The following is a 15,598-nucleotide window of genomic DNA, read 5'->3' on the forward strand; positions in this document are numbered from 1 at the left end:
TAACATTAGATTATTGATAGGACAGATGAATGTGAACTTTACATGACTCACAATTCTTAATTAGTTGAGTTAGTGCTGTCGCTATGTTTGTTTCCATAGACTTTAATAATATTGATGTGGCTTTGCGTTTCGTATTTGATGATGGAAATAAAATATCTACATAATATTTACTACATACATAGGAATTCACGTCTGTATTCTCGTAAGGAGTAGGCAGAGCACATAAAAGTGCTCCTCTTGGCAATTAAGGGGTTGAGGGGTTATTGCCAGCCTTCGCCGCAATTGAACCAATATCCTACAGTCGACTTCTACGACACCCACAGGAAGAAATGGAATGGTAAAAATCTGGACCCCTCAACAATGTATTATTAGCTATTGGATATCTATTTTTTTTATCTTCATTTAATTTTTGAAAGTGGTTTTGATATAATAATAAAATAATAATGATAAATATTGGGGACACCTTACACAGATCAACTTAGCCCCAAACTAAGCAAAGCTTGTACTATGGGTGCTAAGCGATGATATACATACTTAGATAGATAAATACTATACTTATATATCAATAAACTTGCAGACATTCTCAAACCCGTTGACATTCCACAATGCTTGAAAACTCGCCTCTTTAATCAATGTGTCCTGCCCACCATGACCTACGGTGCCGAGACATGGACGCTCACTAAGAAGGCTGTGCATATGGTACGAGTAGCACAGAGAGCCATGGAGCGCGCTATGCTCGGTATCAAGATGCAAGATCGAGTGAGGAATACCGAGATCCGTCGTCGCACCAAGGTGCAAGACGTGGGTTTCGTTATTACCAAACTACTTAAAGTGGAGTTGGGACATGTTGCTAGGCAGAGTGATAGCAGGTGGACTAAAATGTTAACGGAGTGGTGGCCGCTTACAAATGGAAGGAATGCCCAGCATCCGTTGGCTCGTTGGGTCGATGACATCCGGAAGATAGCGGGTCACAACTGGATGAGACTAGGGAAGGACCGGGAAAAGTGGCGTACTAGAAGAGAGGCCTATGCTCAGCAGTGGGCGATAAAGGGCTGATATGATGATGATGATACTTATATATGTCATAGTAAAATTGTAAAAACCGTTAGTTTATAATTTCACTAGCGAGATTATGAACTAACGAAATATTGTGAACCGTAACTTACAGTTCACAATTTGACGGATCATTTTTACGTTAGATTGTAATCTAACGAAGCGAAACCGTCAAATTTTAAACTGTCATGGCGTCAGAACGAAGCTAGCGCTCTGATTGGTCAGTTTTATAGTAGATCGTTCGGTGGCCATAAGTAGAGTGACTGACACAAATAGACACTGCAATTACAGATGTCAATCAAAAACCTCATTAAACTTTTATCATCAACATTCGACATATTGTTTAAGGAAACGGTCAAAGTTGCCAGAGAAACAAAATTGTTAGTTACTTTGCTTGTTATGTGGCGGCTTAATTGGTATATTTCTTGTTGATTTAATATTCAGTTTTCGAAAAAAAAACCGTTAGTTTATAATCTTTCTAGTGAAATTATGGACTGACGAGTTATGGTAAAACTGTGCTCCTTCATATCCAATATTTGTTTGTCCAAATTTTTCTCTTTTTCGGATCGCCTGTTCTGTTCCTCGACCTATATCATCTATGAGGTTTGTGTGTCCCGTTAATAACTATTTTTCGTCGTTTTTTTTTATTAATTAAGTACTGTCCTTTTCACCACAGTACCCAACTCCATAGCACTTATGTGCTTGATTATTTTAACTCCGTAATATTGTAGCCGTAATGTAGCAATGACCCATCGATCATTTTGAAGCGGGTAAGCTATAAATCCAGGGTTCTATTGACAGAGCGTAGTTCCATCGATAACGTGAAGAAATGTAACGTTTTCTTCACTAATATCCGGGAATATAGGACAAATCTGTTAGCCAGAGGTATGATTTATTGGTTTTGGTGTAAGACGCTTTCGGACCTTGGTAGTTATTAGTTATTAGAGAATTTACACATTATCCAATCCGATACCAGATGTAGGAAGGATGTAAAATGTAAATTACATGTATTGAATAAATCATTTTTAATGTGTTACTAAAAAACGTCATGAACGCAAAAAAGGCGGACTTGATTCCAACGACACTTTTGTGTGTTTAATTTTGATAATAAATAAGCGCCTTCCTTTTTTGCAATTAAATAACCTCGTAAGGCCCAATGTACATTACAATGTACATAGTTGTTGCAATCTAATTTGAATCTTTCATGAACCGAACAAAGTACTTAGCATTTCTTTTGTTTCATTGGTTTTTGAAACAAACGAAATTTTTACCAATTTACTTTTTAACCCCCGACGCAAAAACGAAGGGGTGTTATAAGTTTGACGTATCTGTCTGTGTGTATGTCTGTCTGTCTGTCTGTCTGTTTGTCTGTCTGTCTGTCTGTCTGTGTGTGTGTCTGTCTGTGGCATCGTAGCTCTCGAACGGATGAACCGATTTTGATTTAATTTTTTTGTCTGAAAGCTGAGTTAGTCGGGAGTGTTCTTAGCCATGTTTCATGAAAATCGGTCCACTAGGTCGCGGTCGGGGGTTTTTCAAAATTTTAATTTTGTGGTTAGGTTATTAAACAGAGTTCAAATCAAAAGTAGGAAAACTAACTATGGTGGGCCTTACGAGATTATAATAGTTATGTTATATGCGCCTTTCAATATCCGATCATCCGAGCATACGATATTTTTTAGTGATTTAGGAACCCTTGCCGGCTGTCAGACTATAATAATAATGTATATACTGTGTTACTAAGTACTGCGGACCGCAGGGCGGTATGGGAGAGCAAGCAGCTACACGGGCGGTTCTACAAGGCCCTCACGGGACCCGATGTAGATCTGCTCGCATCGGTGAACTGGTTACGTTTCGGGGACCTCTTCGGAGAAACCGAGGGTTTTGCCTGTGCAATTGCCGACGAAGTTATGATGACAAACAACTACCGGAAATATATCCTGAAGGACGGTACGGTCGACATTTGTCGGGCATGCCGCCGTCCCGGAGAGTCACTCAGGCATATTATCTCCGGTTGTTCTCATCTAGCTAACGGTGAGTACTTGCACAGGCATAATCTCGTAGCCAGGATCATTCACCAGCAGCTTGCTCTTCAATACGGGCTTGTGGACCGCGATGTACCGTACTACAAGTACATATCTGCGCCAGTTCTCGAAAATGGTCGTGCCACGCTCTATTGGGATCGATCTATTATCACTGACAGGACTATTGTAGCCAATAAGCCTGACATTGTCATAATAGATCGATCGCAACGCCGGGCCGTGCTCGTCGACATCATCATCCCCCATGATGAGAATCTCGTGAAAGCCGAGAAGGACAAGTCCAGTAAGTACCTAGACTTGGCTTACGAGATAACCGCCATGTGGGATGTTGATTCGACGATCATTGTCCCGATAGTCGTTTCAGCGAACGGTCTCATAGCGAAAAGTCTCGACCAACATCTCGAGAGACTCTCGCTAGGTGGTTGGATCAAGGGTCAGATGCAGAAGGCGGTGATCTTGGACACGGCGCGGATAGTCCGACGGTTCCTCTCTCTGCAGCCCTAACCACCGGCAGCTTGGGCCCTGCCCCGCTGCTGGCGGCACCCTAGGTTAGGTTTTTTATAATGTGTTTATATGTTTTATATTGTTTTGTAAGTGTTTTATTTTATTTTACTTTTATACTCATATTGTAAAAAACCTAATCTAAGAAAAGAGATAAATAAAGGAGATAATAATGTATGTACAATATATTAGACCCCGAGCCACATACAGGTTTCCATGACTAATCGCCTCCATGCCAATACTTTGTACAGTGGTTAACGGCCATGAATGAACCCTAGTGGAAGTCAGCTGCTGCCGCTTTCTTGGTGGGATGAGGAATGGTGTGGGTGGCTGCTATACGTAAAAAACTTAATTTAGTAGTAAACGTTTCATAGGTACCTACTTTATCAGGTCATAGTTAAGATGCTATTAGTGCGCATGATCGCTGAAACAGTATAATGGGAAAGGGGAGAGGGTGGCGACAAAGATGACCTCCTTAATATTTGGGATATCGGTCCTTCATCCGATGTCGGATCGGATAAATGTGAAAACACTCTTAGAGTATTGGCTGAGTGCGTAAGATAAAATTGATGAGGGTATTGGAGTGATTTAAATGTGAACTCGCGTGGGCTCAAGGCCTCTTAACCCTCTGCCACTGATGTTACGTCTGACAGACACCAAAATACCTATGCGTTGTTGCTACTCCGCCATTTTGCGGCGTATCGTTCTGTCCCTCTCTGTACCTTCCTGCGTGGACGCACCATGGGACGCACGCCCCCCGCCAGTGCAGCGACGGCAGCCGCAGCGTGCGCACGGGTGGAGTTAGAGCAGTTTGGTGTCCACAGGACGTAAGGTCAGTAATAAGTGATCGATCTGTCAGACGTATTGTCAGTAATATCATTTTAATCCCATAGTGTCTTACATACGTAGGGTCAGTAAATTAATTATATTCATAGTGTCTAACAGTCGTCACCTCAGTAAAATATTTTTTCTGAATATAATTTTATGGTGCAGTTCATTATATTATTAGGTATTTATTTCTAGATGGCGAGTGAGGCTCAGGCTAGGACTTCAAGGAAAAGAAAGGCCACTCGAGCAGTAAATATTACCAACGAGCAGCAAATTTTGCAGTGGTTAGGTGAAGAAGAAGAGCACGAATTTAGTGATTTCGACGACGATGTAGCTGACCAAAACTTTGTTATTGAAGAGGAGATTCACGAGGAAAGCGAAATATCGGCAGACGAAGAAGATGCTATGGAAGATGAGCCTCCTCCTCCTGAGCCAAGATCGACGAATGCGACCAGAGGCAGAGGGAGAGGACGTCGGCAAGACCAAAATAGAAATCCCGTTGCAAACATGAGGAGGGGGAGGCAGAACGAACCTCAAACGTCAAACCGCGATAGTTATCGTAGCAAAAGTGGATTTGTTTGGTCTAAAACAGATTTTTCAAGGGCGTCGCGAACACCTGCTCATAACATTCTTTCTTTGCCGAGACAAGATGATCAGATGCGATTTCCCGGTTATGAAAAGCTTTGGGATTCTTTTTTCGACACCGAGATGATCGAAACATTGGTAATCTATACGAATAAGAAGCTTGAAGTCTATCGTTAGCAGTTTTCGAACTACGCAAAACACGAATTGAAAGATACCAATGATTTAGAACTTCGATCTCTGCTGGGATTACTATACTACTCATCAGTATTTAAGTGTAATGACTCTGATTCGAATTACTTATTCGCAACGGATGGAACAGGCCATGAAATATTTCGATGTGTTATGTCTAAATACAGATTCAACACTTTGCTTAATTGTTTGAGACTAGACAACATTGAAGACCGACAGGAACGTTTGAAAACCGACCCACTTGCTGCTGTTTCATCATTTTTCAACAAATTCATAGCGAATTGTCAGTCTCATTACACTCCTGGCCCATACACCTGCATTGATGAAATGCTACTGGCTTTCAAAGGACGCTGCAAGTTTATCGTCTACATGCCTAATATACCTGCGAAATATGGAATCAAGATAATGGTACTAACTGATGCTCGCACATTCTACGTTTATAATGCGTACATTTATCATGGAAAAGGATCTGATGGTACAGGACTGCCAGAAGCAGAGAAAAAGCTAGCTGTACCCACACAGTCGGTTTTGAGATTAGCAAAGCCAATTGAAAACACAAATCGGAATATAACAGCCGACAATTGGTTTAGTTCTATTCCTCTAGCAGAAATTTTATTGAAAAAAGGCCTGACCTATTTGGGGACGCTAAAAAAAAATAAAAGGGAAATACCACCTGAATTCAAACCGAATAAAACGAGACCTGTTGGGAGTTCCCTCTATGGATTCACAAAAGATTTAACTTTAGTATCTTATGTGCCAAAAAAGGATAAAGCGGTTGTCCTTTTGTCCACTTGTCATCATAGTCCTAGTACTGATGAAAACACTGGAAAACCAGTGATGATTATTGATTACAATCAAACCAAAGGTGGAGTGGATGAAGTTGACAAGAAATGTGCCATATATTCCTGTGCTCGCAAAACACGACGGTGGCCACAGGCAATCTTCTATCGTCTCGTTGACATAGCTGGAATAAACACGTTTGTGTTATATGGACAATGTCAAGGTGCAAAATTAAGAAGAGGTGACTTCTTGTTGCATTTGGCTCGGGAATTGGTGCTCCCTGCCTTAAAACAAAGAGTGTATAATGATAAGTTGCCTAGAGAATTGAGGATGACCTTACGCCGTGTTTTAGGTCGTGATTTACCTCATCCGCCACCACCAACTGAGCCTGAATCATCATCAGCAAGGAAGTTGTGCCGTGTTTGTCCAAGCAAATTGAAGCGGCAAACAAGATTCTCCTGTTGTGCGTGTGGAAAACCGATCTATCTGCAGTGTGCGTCGCAAATTTGTGAAGACTGCAAGAGCGAAGTTTGAAGTTGATTTAAAAAAAATCTACTCTAAGGATTTTGTTTTTAATTTTTATTTTATTGATTTTATGCCAGAAGAAGGTAAATTTATGTTAAAATTGTTATAAATACGTTTAAGTTTTTTTATATATTTTTTTAAGATGGCTGTGTCAAAAGTTCCTACATTATGATAATATTAAACAAGATTGAATTATTTAACAGATCCATGAGTTTCATTCCATCCAATTAACCTTTATAAGTTATATATGTTACTATTAAATAATATTAATACACTTATAGCTGTCTAAGTTCATATATTTTTTAATGGCCACCTGACAAGTGCACGTCTGACAGACTACTCCTCAGTGGAATGATAACAAAAATCCCACCTCAGTGGCAGAGGGTTAAGGTTTGACATCAATCAAGAGCCAAATAACTTACTAATACCTATATTTAGAGGGAAGAGGACGATTATCATCTTAGATTTCATTTCTTTGCCTAGATATTAACACTGTATTTTTTAAACCAAAGTAATAAATATCAATAATGCTGTTATGTTTCATTTCTGTCAAATTTTAATTTAATTTAATAGCATTACGATGGAAGATGAGAGCAGGAGCAACATAGAAATAAGTTAAAGTTTTTATTTTTATTTATATCATAAAGAAAATAACAACAACCTTAAAAATTAAAATGCGCCACAGAAACTTGCAAGAAGTTTATGCAATACTCCTTTATAAGGCATAGAGAATATTTTATTTATTTATACTTTATTGCATAACTAAAGAAACATGTACAAGTGGCGGACTTAATGCCAAAAGGCATTCTCTACCAGTCAACCATTGGGTTAAACAGAGACATATAATTATGTTGGCGCAGGAGAAATAATAGCTAACAGAGACCCCATCCCTTTCCCATCAATTTTAAGTCTATTTTACAATGATAAGGATCAGTTTTTTCACAATCCCTGACCTGCTTAACCTAACTTAGGGTTAACCCTAAATAAAAAGAATTTGTAAATCTAGTCGAAAAAGTAAGTACCACGGATTTTTAGGGAACAAATCGTGTGTTTTCCTTAAAATTCATGGCATTTTCGTAGTCTCTGTTGCAAACGTACGCTTGTACCTACCTACAAGTATTTGCCACAAAATCAAACCTAGTACTTAAAAATAAAGGTACCTACTTGACTACGGAACCCTAACAAAGGCCAGATGAATTGAAAACTGCCCTTTGAAGTCGATTGATTCTTTATTGGCAAAATGTATCTTAAGGAAAAGGCGAAATGAAAATAAAGGGTATTTGTTGACTGGGGTTCTGCTGCTGATTTAAACAATTTGGCCTACTTTTTTTGTGAATATTGCTTCCATAAACAACCAAATAAAAGTCTAAACCAAATAGAAAACACCGTGCACAAGTAATACTAACGTGATAGTTCTTTAAGAGATAATAATAGCAGCCCTTATCTACTAAAGTGAACACAAGACTATTCAATGATTAACTCACAAAGAACACTATTTCGATTCCATAAGTCAACATCCCTGAGGAGGAGGACCTTGCGTTATCCCGGCATTGGAATTAGTTCGGTTTCCTCACGATGTTTTCCTTCACCGAAAAGCAACTGGCAAATATCAAATGACATTTCGAACATAAGTTTTGAAAAACTCATTGGTATGAGCCGGGATTCGAACCCGCGACCTCCGGATCGTAAGTCGCACGCTCTTACCGCTAGGCCACCAGCACTTCCATAAGTATCAACAGGTTATTACACTATCTTTGGCTCCGGGCGAATATTAGCTGAGCAAGTTTTACATGACTTTTGACGCTATCAGAGAACCTAGGCGTCAACAACAATCGCCTACGCTTCGTAAGGGCCCATTTAGACGGTACGAGAACTCGTATACGAGTATTACTACATTGCGGTATTTGATGGCTGTGCTGAATGTATTTAACCTCAACAGCCCGCAATGCAACTAAAATCGCACGCGAGTTCGCACGCCGTCTAAATCAGGCCTTAGGGTATCGTAGCTAGCTCTCCCTATCGCTCTTCTGTAGTGACGCGACAGAGCCAGACTCCTCTTCGATCGCCACGTAGCATCAATGATTATCACTTCAGTTAGGCACAGTTGTAAATTGTTGTTTAACTGCTCGTTTTAAATCTAAACAAGCAAACAATTCCAGTATTTAACCACAAGCGTAGCGAGTGGTTAGAAAACTGTAACACGAAAGATTTTTTATGACAAAAAATTGCCACCGATTGAAACACAACATTATTCCCAGCCCAACTTCAATATAATAGTACATTACTACAGAGGCCGGGACAAAGGGGGTTGCCGGCCGAAGACATATAGACGGCCGAGCGAAGAAATTTTTTTTGTATGAAAACGCACCCAAAATCAAATATTGTCTAGGGCCCGTACCAGTTGCAGTTGGCACGTCTATAAAGCCCCTTATAGTTTTTTTTTAATTGGCTAAATACCTGGATGTTATGTCACAATTATATGTGTTTGGAAATTAAAAAAGAAGACTTTGCCGGCCTTGGCCTGCAAGGTTTGTATGAAATTCCATTATCTATCAATCGTCCTAGCCGCACCTGCAACGTCATACTTCGCTGCCAATTATAAGGCACATAACATCAATATTTCATTCCATGTTTGAGAAAATGAAATTTTACACAACTTCAAGCTAAATCCATCCATCGATTTGCTAAACATTTATGCTACAAAATCAACATTTAATAGTCAATTCTACCAGCCAGCTTAGGACATCATGTTTTTAGGGTTCCGTAGTCAACTAGGAACCCTTATAGTTTCGCCATGTCTGTCTGTCCGTCCGTCCGTCCGTCCGTCCGCGGATAATCTCAGTAACCGTTAGCACTAGAAAGCTGAAATTTAGTACCAATATGTATATTAATCACGCCAACAAAGTGCAAAAATAAAAAATGGAAAAAAATGTTTTATTAGGGTACCCCCCCTACATGTAAAGTTGGGGCTGATATATTTTTTCATTTCAACCCCAACGTGTGATATATTGTTGGATAGGTATTTAAAAATGAATAGGGGTTTACTAAGATCATTTTTTGATAATATTTATATTTTCGGAAATAATCGCTCCTAAAAGAAAAAAAAATGCGTCCCCCCCCCTCTAACTTTTGAACCATAAATTTAAATAATATGAAAAAAATCACAAAAGTAGAACTTTATAAAGACTTTCTAGGAAAATTGTTTTGAACTTGATAGGTTCAGTAATTTTTGAGAAAAATACGGAAAACTACGGAACCCTACACTGAGCGTGGCCCGACACGCTCTTGGCCGGTTTTTTTTTATGAAATTTCTTTGCACCCATTGTGGATAATTAAATGCAACTTTCTCATTAGTTTCTGAAGAATCCAGAGAGCCTTTACCAGTGGTGTAGTGAAAAATTTATTGGTTCGCTTGAGTTATTCACTCGGCAAAGTTGCACGAATAACAATCCAGGTTGGAGTAACAGCACTCCAGCTTGAGAGCATTTGAGTTTGTTGGCTGCTGATCCAATGTGTATTGTCTTGTTCAAACGTTAAAGTTGCTATTGGATTTGATTAGGCTATTAGAATTCGGTTACCTCGAATACACTTCAAGTGTACTCAAGTGCTTTTAGAGGTATTACTTGTGAGAGTTGTTACTTCATTGTTCAACTATGTCTTAGTGGTTTAAACTCTTAACGGAATATTGTTTGTGAAATTACTTATTCCTAGGTAAAGATACTAATATTATAAATGGGAAAGTGTGTGTGTCTGTTTGTTTGTCCGTCTTTCACGGAAAAAAAAGCGACGAATTGACGTGATTTTTTAAGTGAAGATAGTTGAAGGGATGGAGAGTGACATAGGCTACTTTTTGTCTCTTTCTAACGCGAGCGAGGCCGCGGGCAAAAGCTAGTAGTATATAAATTCGTATAGACTGAGTCTGAAAAAAACGTACATCGGAACCATGAAGAAAAATAAATGGTCGACTAGATGGTTTCGTTCTCTGAGTACCCACAACACAAGCCTTCTTGGGTTTACCGTGGGACAGTCAATCTGTGTCCTATAATATTTACTTTGGTCTGTGCACAGTATAAAGGAAGTTAGACTTTGTTCAGATTTATTGATTGTGGTAAATATACAAGTTATTAATTATTGTTGCGATTACATAATAAAAATTGATTCAAATTTTTTTTTCAGTACAGATGGTGTTTTTTTTACGCACTAGTGCGAGAAGTGATTCATTATAATTATGTAAATATGTATGCCAGGTCAAAACTTCGTACGATACACGTGCGAAAAGGAAATTCATTAAGGGTCCCCCCACATCTAGCGTCTCGCGAGCGTCGCGCCGCGTCGACGTCGCGTCTATATCCCGGTCAATATAAGTCTAATGAAAATATGTGTTTACTAAAAGCGGATTTCTAAGGTACATATTCTCATTTGACAAATACGAGTACCTACACTATTGAATAAAATACTAACAAAATTCATGAGAATATCATAAACAATCATTACTGTTTTATGCCACCAGTACTTTTGTATACCATTTTTCATTTCTGTCAAATAATTACACGACTTTAATTTTCCAGCAGCTCTGATGAAACACATTGTTCAGCACAAACCAATGGCGCTGCAGCGAACTAGAATTATTACAAGTTTGGATTATAATTTTAGTTTAACTATTACTTAAATGCTTGATGCTTCTTAGGTTAGTAAATTTTAATATTTGAATTAAGCAGTTTAGTCGAACACTTTGTGCAATTGTTGTTGTTTATACAGGTATGTAGGTATCTGAATTCGGTAACGTTTAGCTCACCCTGAGCGACTTTTAATATGGGAATGGAACTTCATCAACCCCGAAATCTCATAAAAAATTTTGATCATGTGAAGCCGAAATGTTCTATACTTAGAAGCTTAATTTTTTTCGCGATTTCAGTCTTGGTCCCATAGCAAAATTTACTCGGTGTGACCTAAATAGAAACGGGTTTTTAAATGTTTGCTCTTCGTTGAGATTCATACTGTATAAGTATTAAGTTGTTTAACGTATGGGTACTTACTTGTCGTTATGTAAGTTTGCTTCAAATGGGACTAAAATTTGAAAACATAAAGTCAGACAAAAGATCCTTTTACTTGAAGTTTTAAACCTAGACATAGAACGCCACATTTAACTTAACGATCACTTGAACATCGCATCTAAAAGCTGTAAGAATTTTATGACAAGCAATATCGTTAGCCATTAATTCTGAAATGAGGTTTTAATCAAAAAGTTCAATCAGTTTTCATCGCTGATACATTTAGAGATTTTATCTTTGCGAACCTTTTTAATTTCCGCCGGCGGGAATTGACAGAGTGGAATCATTCGTGTTTGTGCAAATGAATTGAATTTAGAAAGGGAGAGAGAGCTTTGATTCGTTTTTATTATTTGGTTACATTGATTGTGTGGGTATTTATGAAACAGCTAATTAAATCTTAGGTTTTTTAGGCATCAAGAAATACATAATTATAACAAATTTTGATGAAAAAGTTGTCAGATGTGCGAGGAATCTAATACATACGATTGGACATAATGTTTTAAATCAACTGAACTAGTGAAATCATCAAAGAAATCATAAATGGACTTAAAAAATTTTAATTATGACTTTCCCAACTACACTTGCTAAGCAAATTAACTCTTCTTGCTCGGCCTTTATTAATAGGTAAGCACTTGGGAGGTATTTAATACCTAATAGAGTATCTCAAAAGTAAAGCGTTGGTGGCCTAGCGGTAAGAACGTGCGACTTTCAATCCGGAGGTCGCGGGTTCGAACCCGGCTCGCACCAATGAGTTTTGCGGAACTTATGTGCGAAATGTCATTTTATATTTGCCAGTCGCTTTTCGGTGAAGGAAAACATCGTGAGGAAACAGGAGCCTAGTTACCCTTCGGGTTGGAAGGTCAGATGGCAGTCGCTGTCGTAAAAACTAGTGCCTACGCCAAATCTTATCAATGATTAGTTGTCAAAAGCGGACCCCGGCTCCCATGAGCCGTGGCAAATGCCGGGATAACGCAAGGAGGACAATGAGAGTATCTCAACAGTTTAAATCAAATTACCCGGATTTATCGTATATCACAATCTTAGTAGAAGATTAGAATAAAACAGACACGCCACTAGCCACTATCATTATTGTAAATTACAAAATAAACACGTAAAGTTAATAAAATATCATTTACTACGTATAATTTTGTCTACATAAAGTCTGAACACAGTTTCATGCATTGAAATAATGACCCTAATATAAAAATAATAATACAAACATCAAATGAACTTCAAAATTAAACTATTATCACATATACTGATAAACTTATCCAAAGTAACTGTCGACGAGCACCGATGGGTACAAAAGGCTAATTGCATCACCACATGAGAATCAATACATTAGAAAACACTTATTTTTGCTGCCAGGTGGCCAGCCCTGTCAATAAAAAAATCGGCGGGCATAGCAGACTAGTTCGTTAAACTGTATCGCATCGGTGTCTCCCTAACACATTTACAAAATACATAATGCCAAAAGGACGGCCTGACATTATATCGTTTATCACATGACCATGCTTGCCTGCTTGGTGTATGTATACGTGAATTTTGACGTTTTATAATACGTTATTAGATTGCGCTGCGTTTGTCACGGAATATGTACCTATGTAATTTTTGGTTAGCCATAATTTTTAGATAGCCACAAACTAAAGGTGCGTTTCTAGGCGATTCGCGCTTGGACCTCATGACTAGTTAAATATCTACAATGCAGCAATTTGGTAGCCAAAAAAATATATCGATAGGTTTAGAGGGCGCGCTTGGGCCCAATGGCTAGTTAACTATTTACCACTATTTACAATATTACGTAATCTGTGATACCGAACCTACTTCAATATTCCCGGGAAATCCCTGTAGATTAATCATGCAGGGCTCCCCTGAATACAGTCAAAGTAAAACTTGTAAACAAGTTTGTCATGTCAAAGTACTTCGGTGAGTTCGATGAAACAAAATTGGGTCCGAACTTTTTAAAAGGAGCCCCTTTCAGCTCCCAAAGAAAGTTTAAATTGAATATGAGATAATCATGGTTACTGTGTAAGGAAGTTGGTTACCTGAAGCTTTGAATCGCGTTAAGTTTTTATCTTGTTTGGGTTCTGCGGGTAGCTGTAGAAAGGCGGTAGCGAGAATAAGAAATGTGAGTAGCAAGTTGTTTGTCAGATTTTGTTATTCTATCGTCGCTTTAAACATAATGAATTAGCTAGGATCTTTTTTGGAGGAGCGTGTATTTTACGTTAATATTATGAAGAATAATGTCAAACGTTGTAAATGGCTGTACGAATTTTTGGGCATATTTTTACTTTAATATTCTTCAAATATCAGCTCCAAACACGATATGTATACTTATGTCAGTGTCAAAATGACGTTATACTAATAACATAGTTATAGTTATGTTAATTCGTTCCGTCTAATTGTCATTTGAGTCGTCGGCAACCCAAACCCTCCTTAGAACTTGTGCACTCTTTTTTGCTGTGTACTTAACACAGCAAAAAGGAGTGTACAAGTTTCTAATGGGTTGGCAACGCGCACGTGACACTCCTCGAGCTGCAGGCGTCCATAGGAGACTGCTTTCCGTCAGGCGGACCGCATGCTTGTTTGCCACCGACGTAGTATAAAAAATAAAACTTGAAGTAATGTAACTTTTGAGAGAAAATATTTGACACAGGTATTTTAAAGTTAGCTAAACACATATTCCAAATAAATAACGCTAATATTTTCTCTGCCTAAGTATGTCTACAGTATATGTTACTCAGATATCTGAGTCAGATATTTCAGATATGCTAAAATACTTTTATTTGAAATTGATGTGACCATAAAATTCGAAACGGGCTCAATGTAGTTTTATTAAGAACATTCAGATGCACTTTCACATTATGGAAATCCTTGAAGTACACCGCCCACGTACTAAAGAGGCGTCCTGAATATACAGTGTGTACGTTTTATACGGGCGATCTCTAAACGGCGGTTAGCATAGCTTATAAGAAATGTAATAAGATAACTTTTAATAGGCTAGTTTCCTATACCTACTTAAAATAAAATATTTTACGCAGTTCACGAAATAGAGCACCACGTAATAAGAAGAAAACCATGGAAAGTAATGTTTAAACATTACTTCTATTTAATAAGTCAAAGAGAAAGATATAAAGTAAATAAATCGACCGTGACCTCACTCGTCAGTATTTCATAATAGTAATACCAAGGATTATTTATATACGATTTACAATACTAAGATGTCCAACTTCATGTCAAATGACATAGACGTCATGTCGTAATGACGGTTAAATAGGTACGCTAATTGATGTGGACGTAATACGTTCCGTTCTGAATCATTATGTATGAAAAAAAAACATCTATTCTAAGAAGAAAATAATGATATGAGATGATTCTTTTCTTCTTTTGTCTGGCTTCTTAGGTCAGATACTAATGGTTATTAAAATATTCGCCCGTATGTAATACACACGCTGTATTATTGCTGCGAAAATTTAATAAGGCAGGCAAATATCTATGTTTACATCATAGAAAATCTGAGTAAAAACTCTGTTGAAATAAAACCGTTAGATTTTAATTAAGATTATCTTTTGCCACCGCTTTTAATATGATATTTACAGATCAAGATGTAACTAGCAATTCTTCTTACAAGGTCTTTTAAATTAGACTTTATTCCTGTGTGTTTAGTTGTATATTCAAATAGACGCAAAAGTACCGTAAGTTCTTTGAAAATGTAGTCAGAAAAGTAAGTAGGTAATGAGTAGAACGGCGCATCTTACTTGCAATCTTTGTACGTTTTACTTTTTATGCTGCGCTAAAGATAAAAAAAGGCTTTGCAAAAATTATTTGAAAGAGGTACTTAATAGATTTTATTTAATAAGTACTAGCTTTTGCCCGCGGGTTCGCTCGTGTTAGAAAGAGACAGAAAGCAGCCTATGTTACTCTCCATCCCTTCAACCATCTCCACTTAAAAATCAAGTCAATTCGTCGCTCCGTTTTGTCGTGAAAGACGGACAAACAAATAGACACACACACTTTCCCATTTCAAATATTTAGTATGGATTGTAC

The 15,598-nt window shown here is 38.0% G+C and overlaps 1 protein-coding gene across 1 annotated transcript; it reads left to right on the forward strand.

Annotated features, from left to right (window-relative positions):
- The first annotated feature begins 4,347 nt into the window (after nt 1–4,347).
- On the forward strand, nt 4,348–6,841 carry LOC125230319 (piggyBac transposable element-derived protein 4-like). The gene is made up of 2 exons (XM_048135449.1): nt 4,348–4,425; nt 4,617–6,841. Exon 2 carries the CDS (start codon nt 5,349–5,351, stop codon nt 6,507–6,509), a length of 1,161 nt encoding a protein of 386 aa, XP_047991406.1. The 5' UTR covers nt 4,348–4,425; nt 4,617–5,348; the 3' UTR covers nt 6,510–6,841.
- The last annotated feature ends 8,757 nt before the right edge of the window (nt 6,842–15,598 follow it).

Source organism: Leguminivora glycinivorella, chromosome 10 (assembly GCF_023078275.1).
Source record: "Leguminivora glycinivorella isolate SPB_JAAS2020 chromosome 10, LegGlyc_1.1, whole genome shotgun sequence".
In the NCBI taxonomy this organism is placed as follows: Eukaryota; Metazoa; Arthropoda; class Insecta; order Lepidoptera; family Tortricidae; genus Leguminivora; species Leguminivora glycinivorella.

Bases quoted from the DNA above. Each gene is read 5' to 3' on its own strand.
- LOC125230319 (XM_048135449.1), top strand. From the start codon at position 5,349: ATGTCTAAATACAGATTCAACACTTTGCTTAATTGTTTGAGACTAGAC.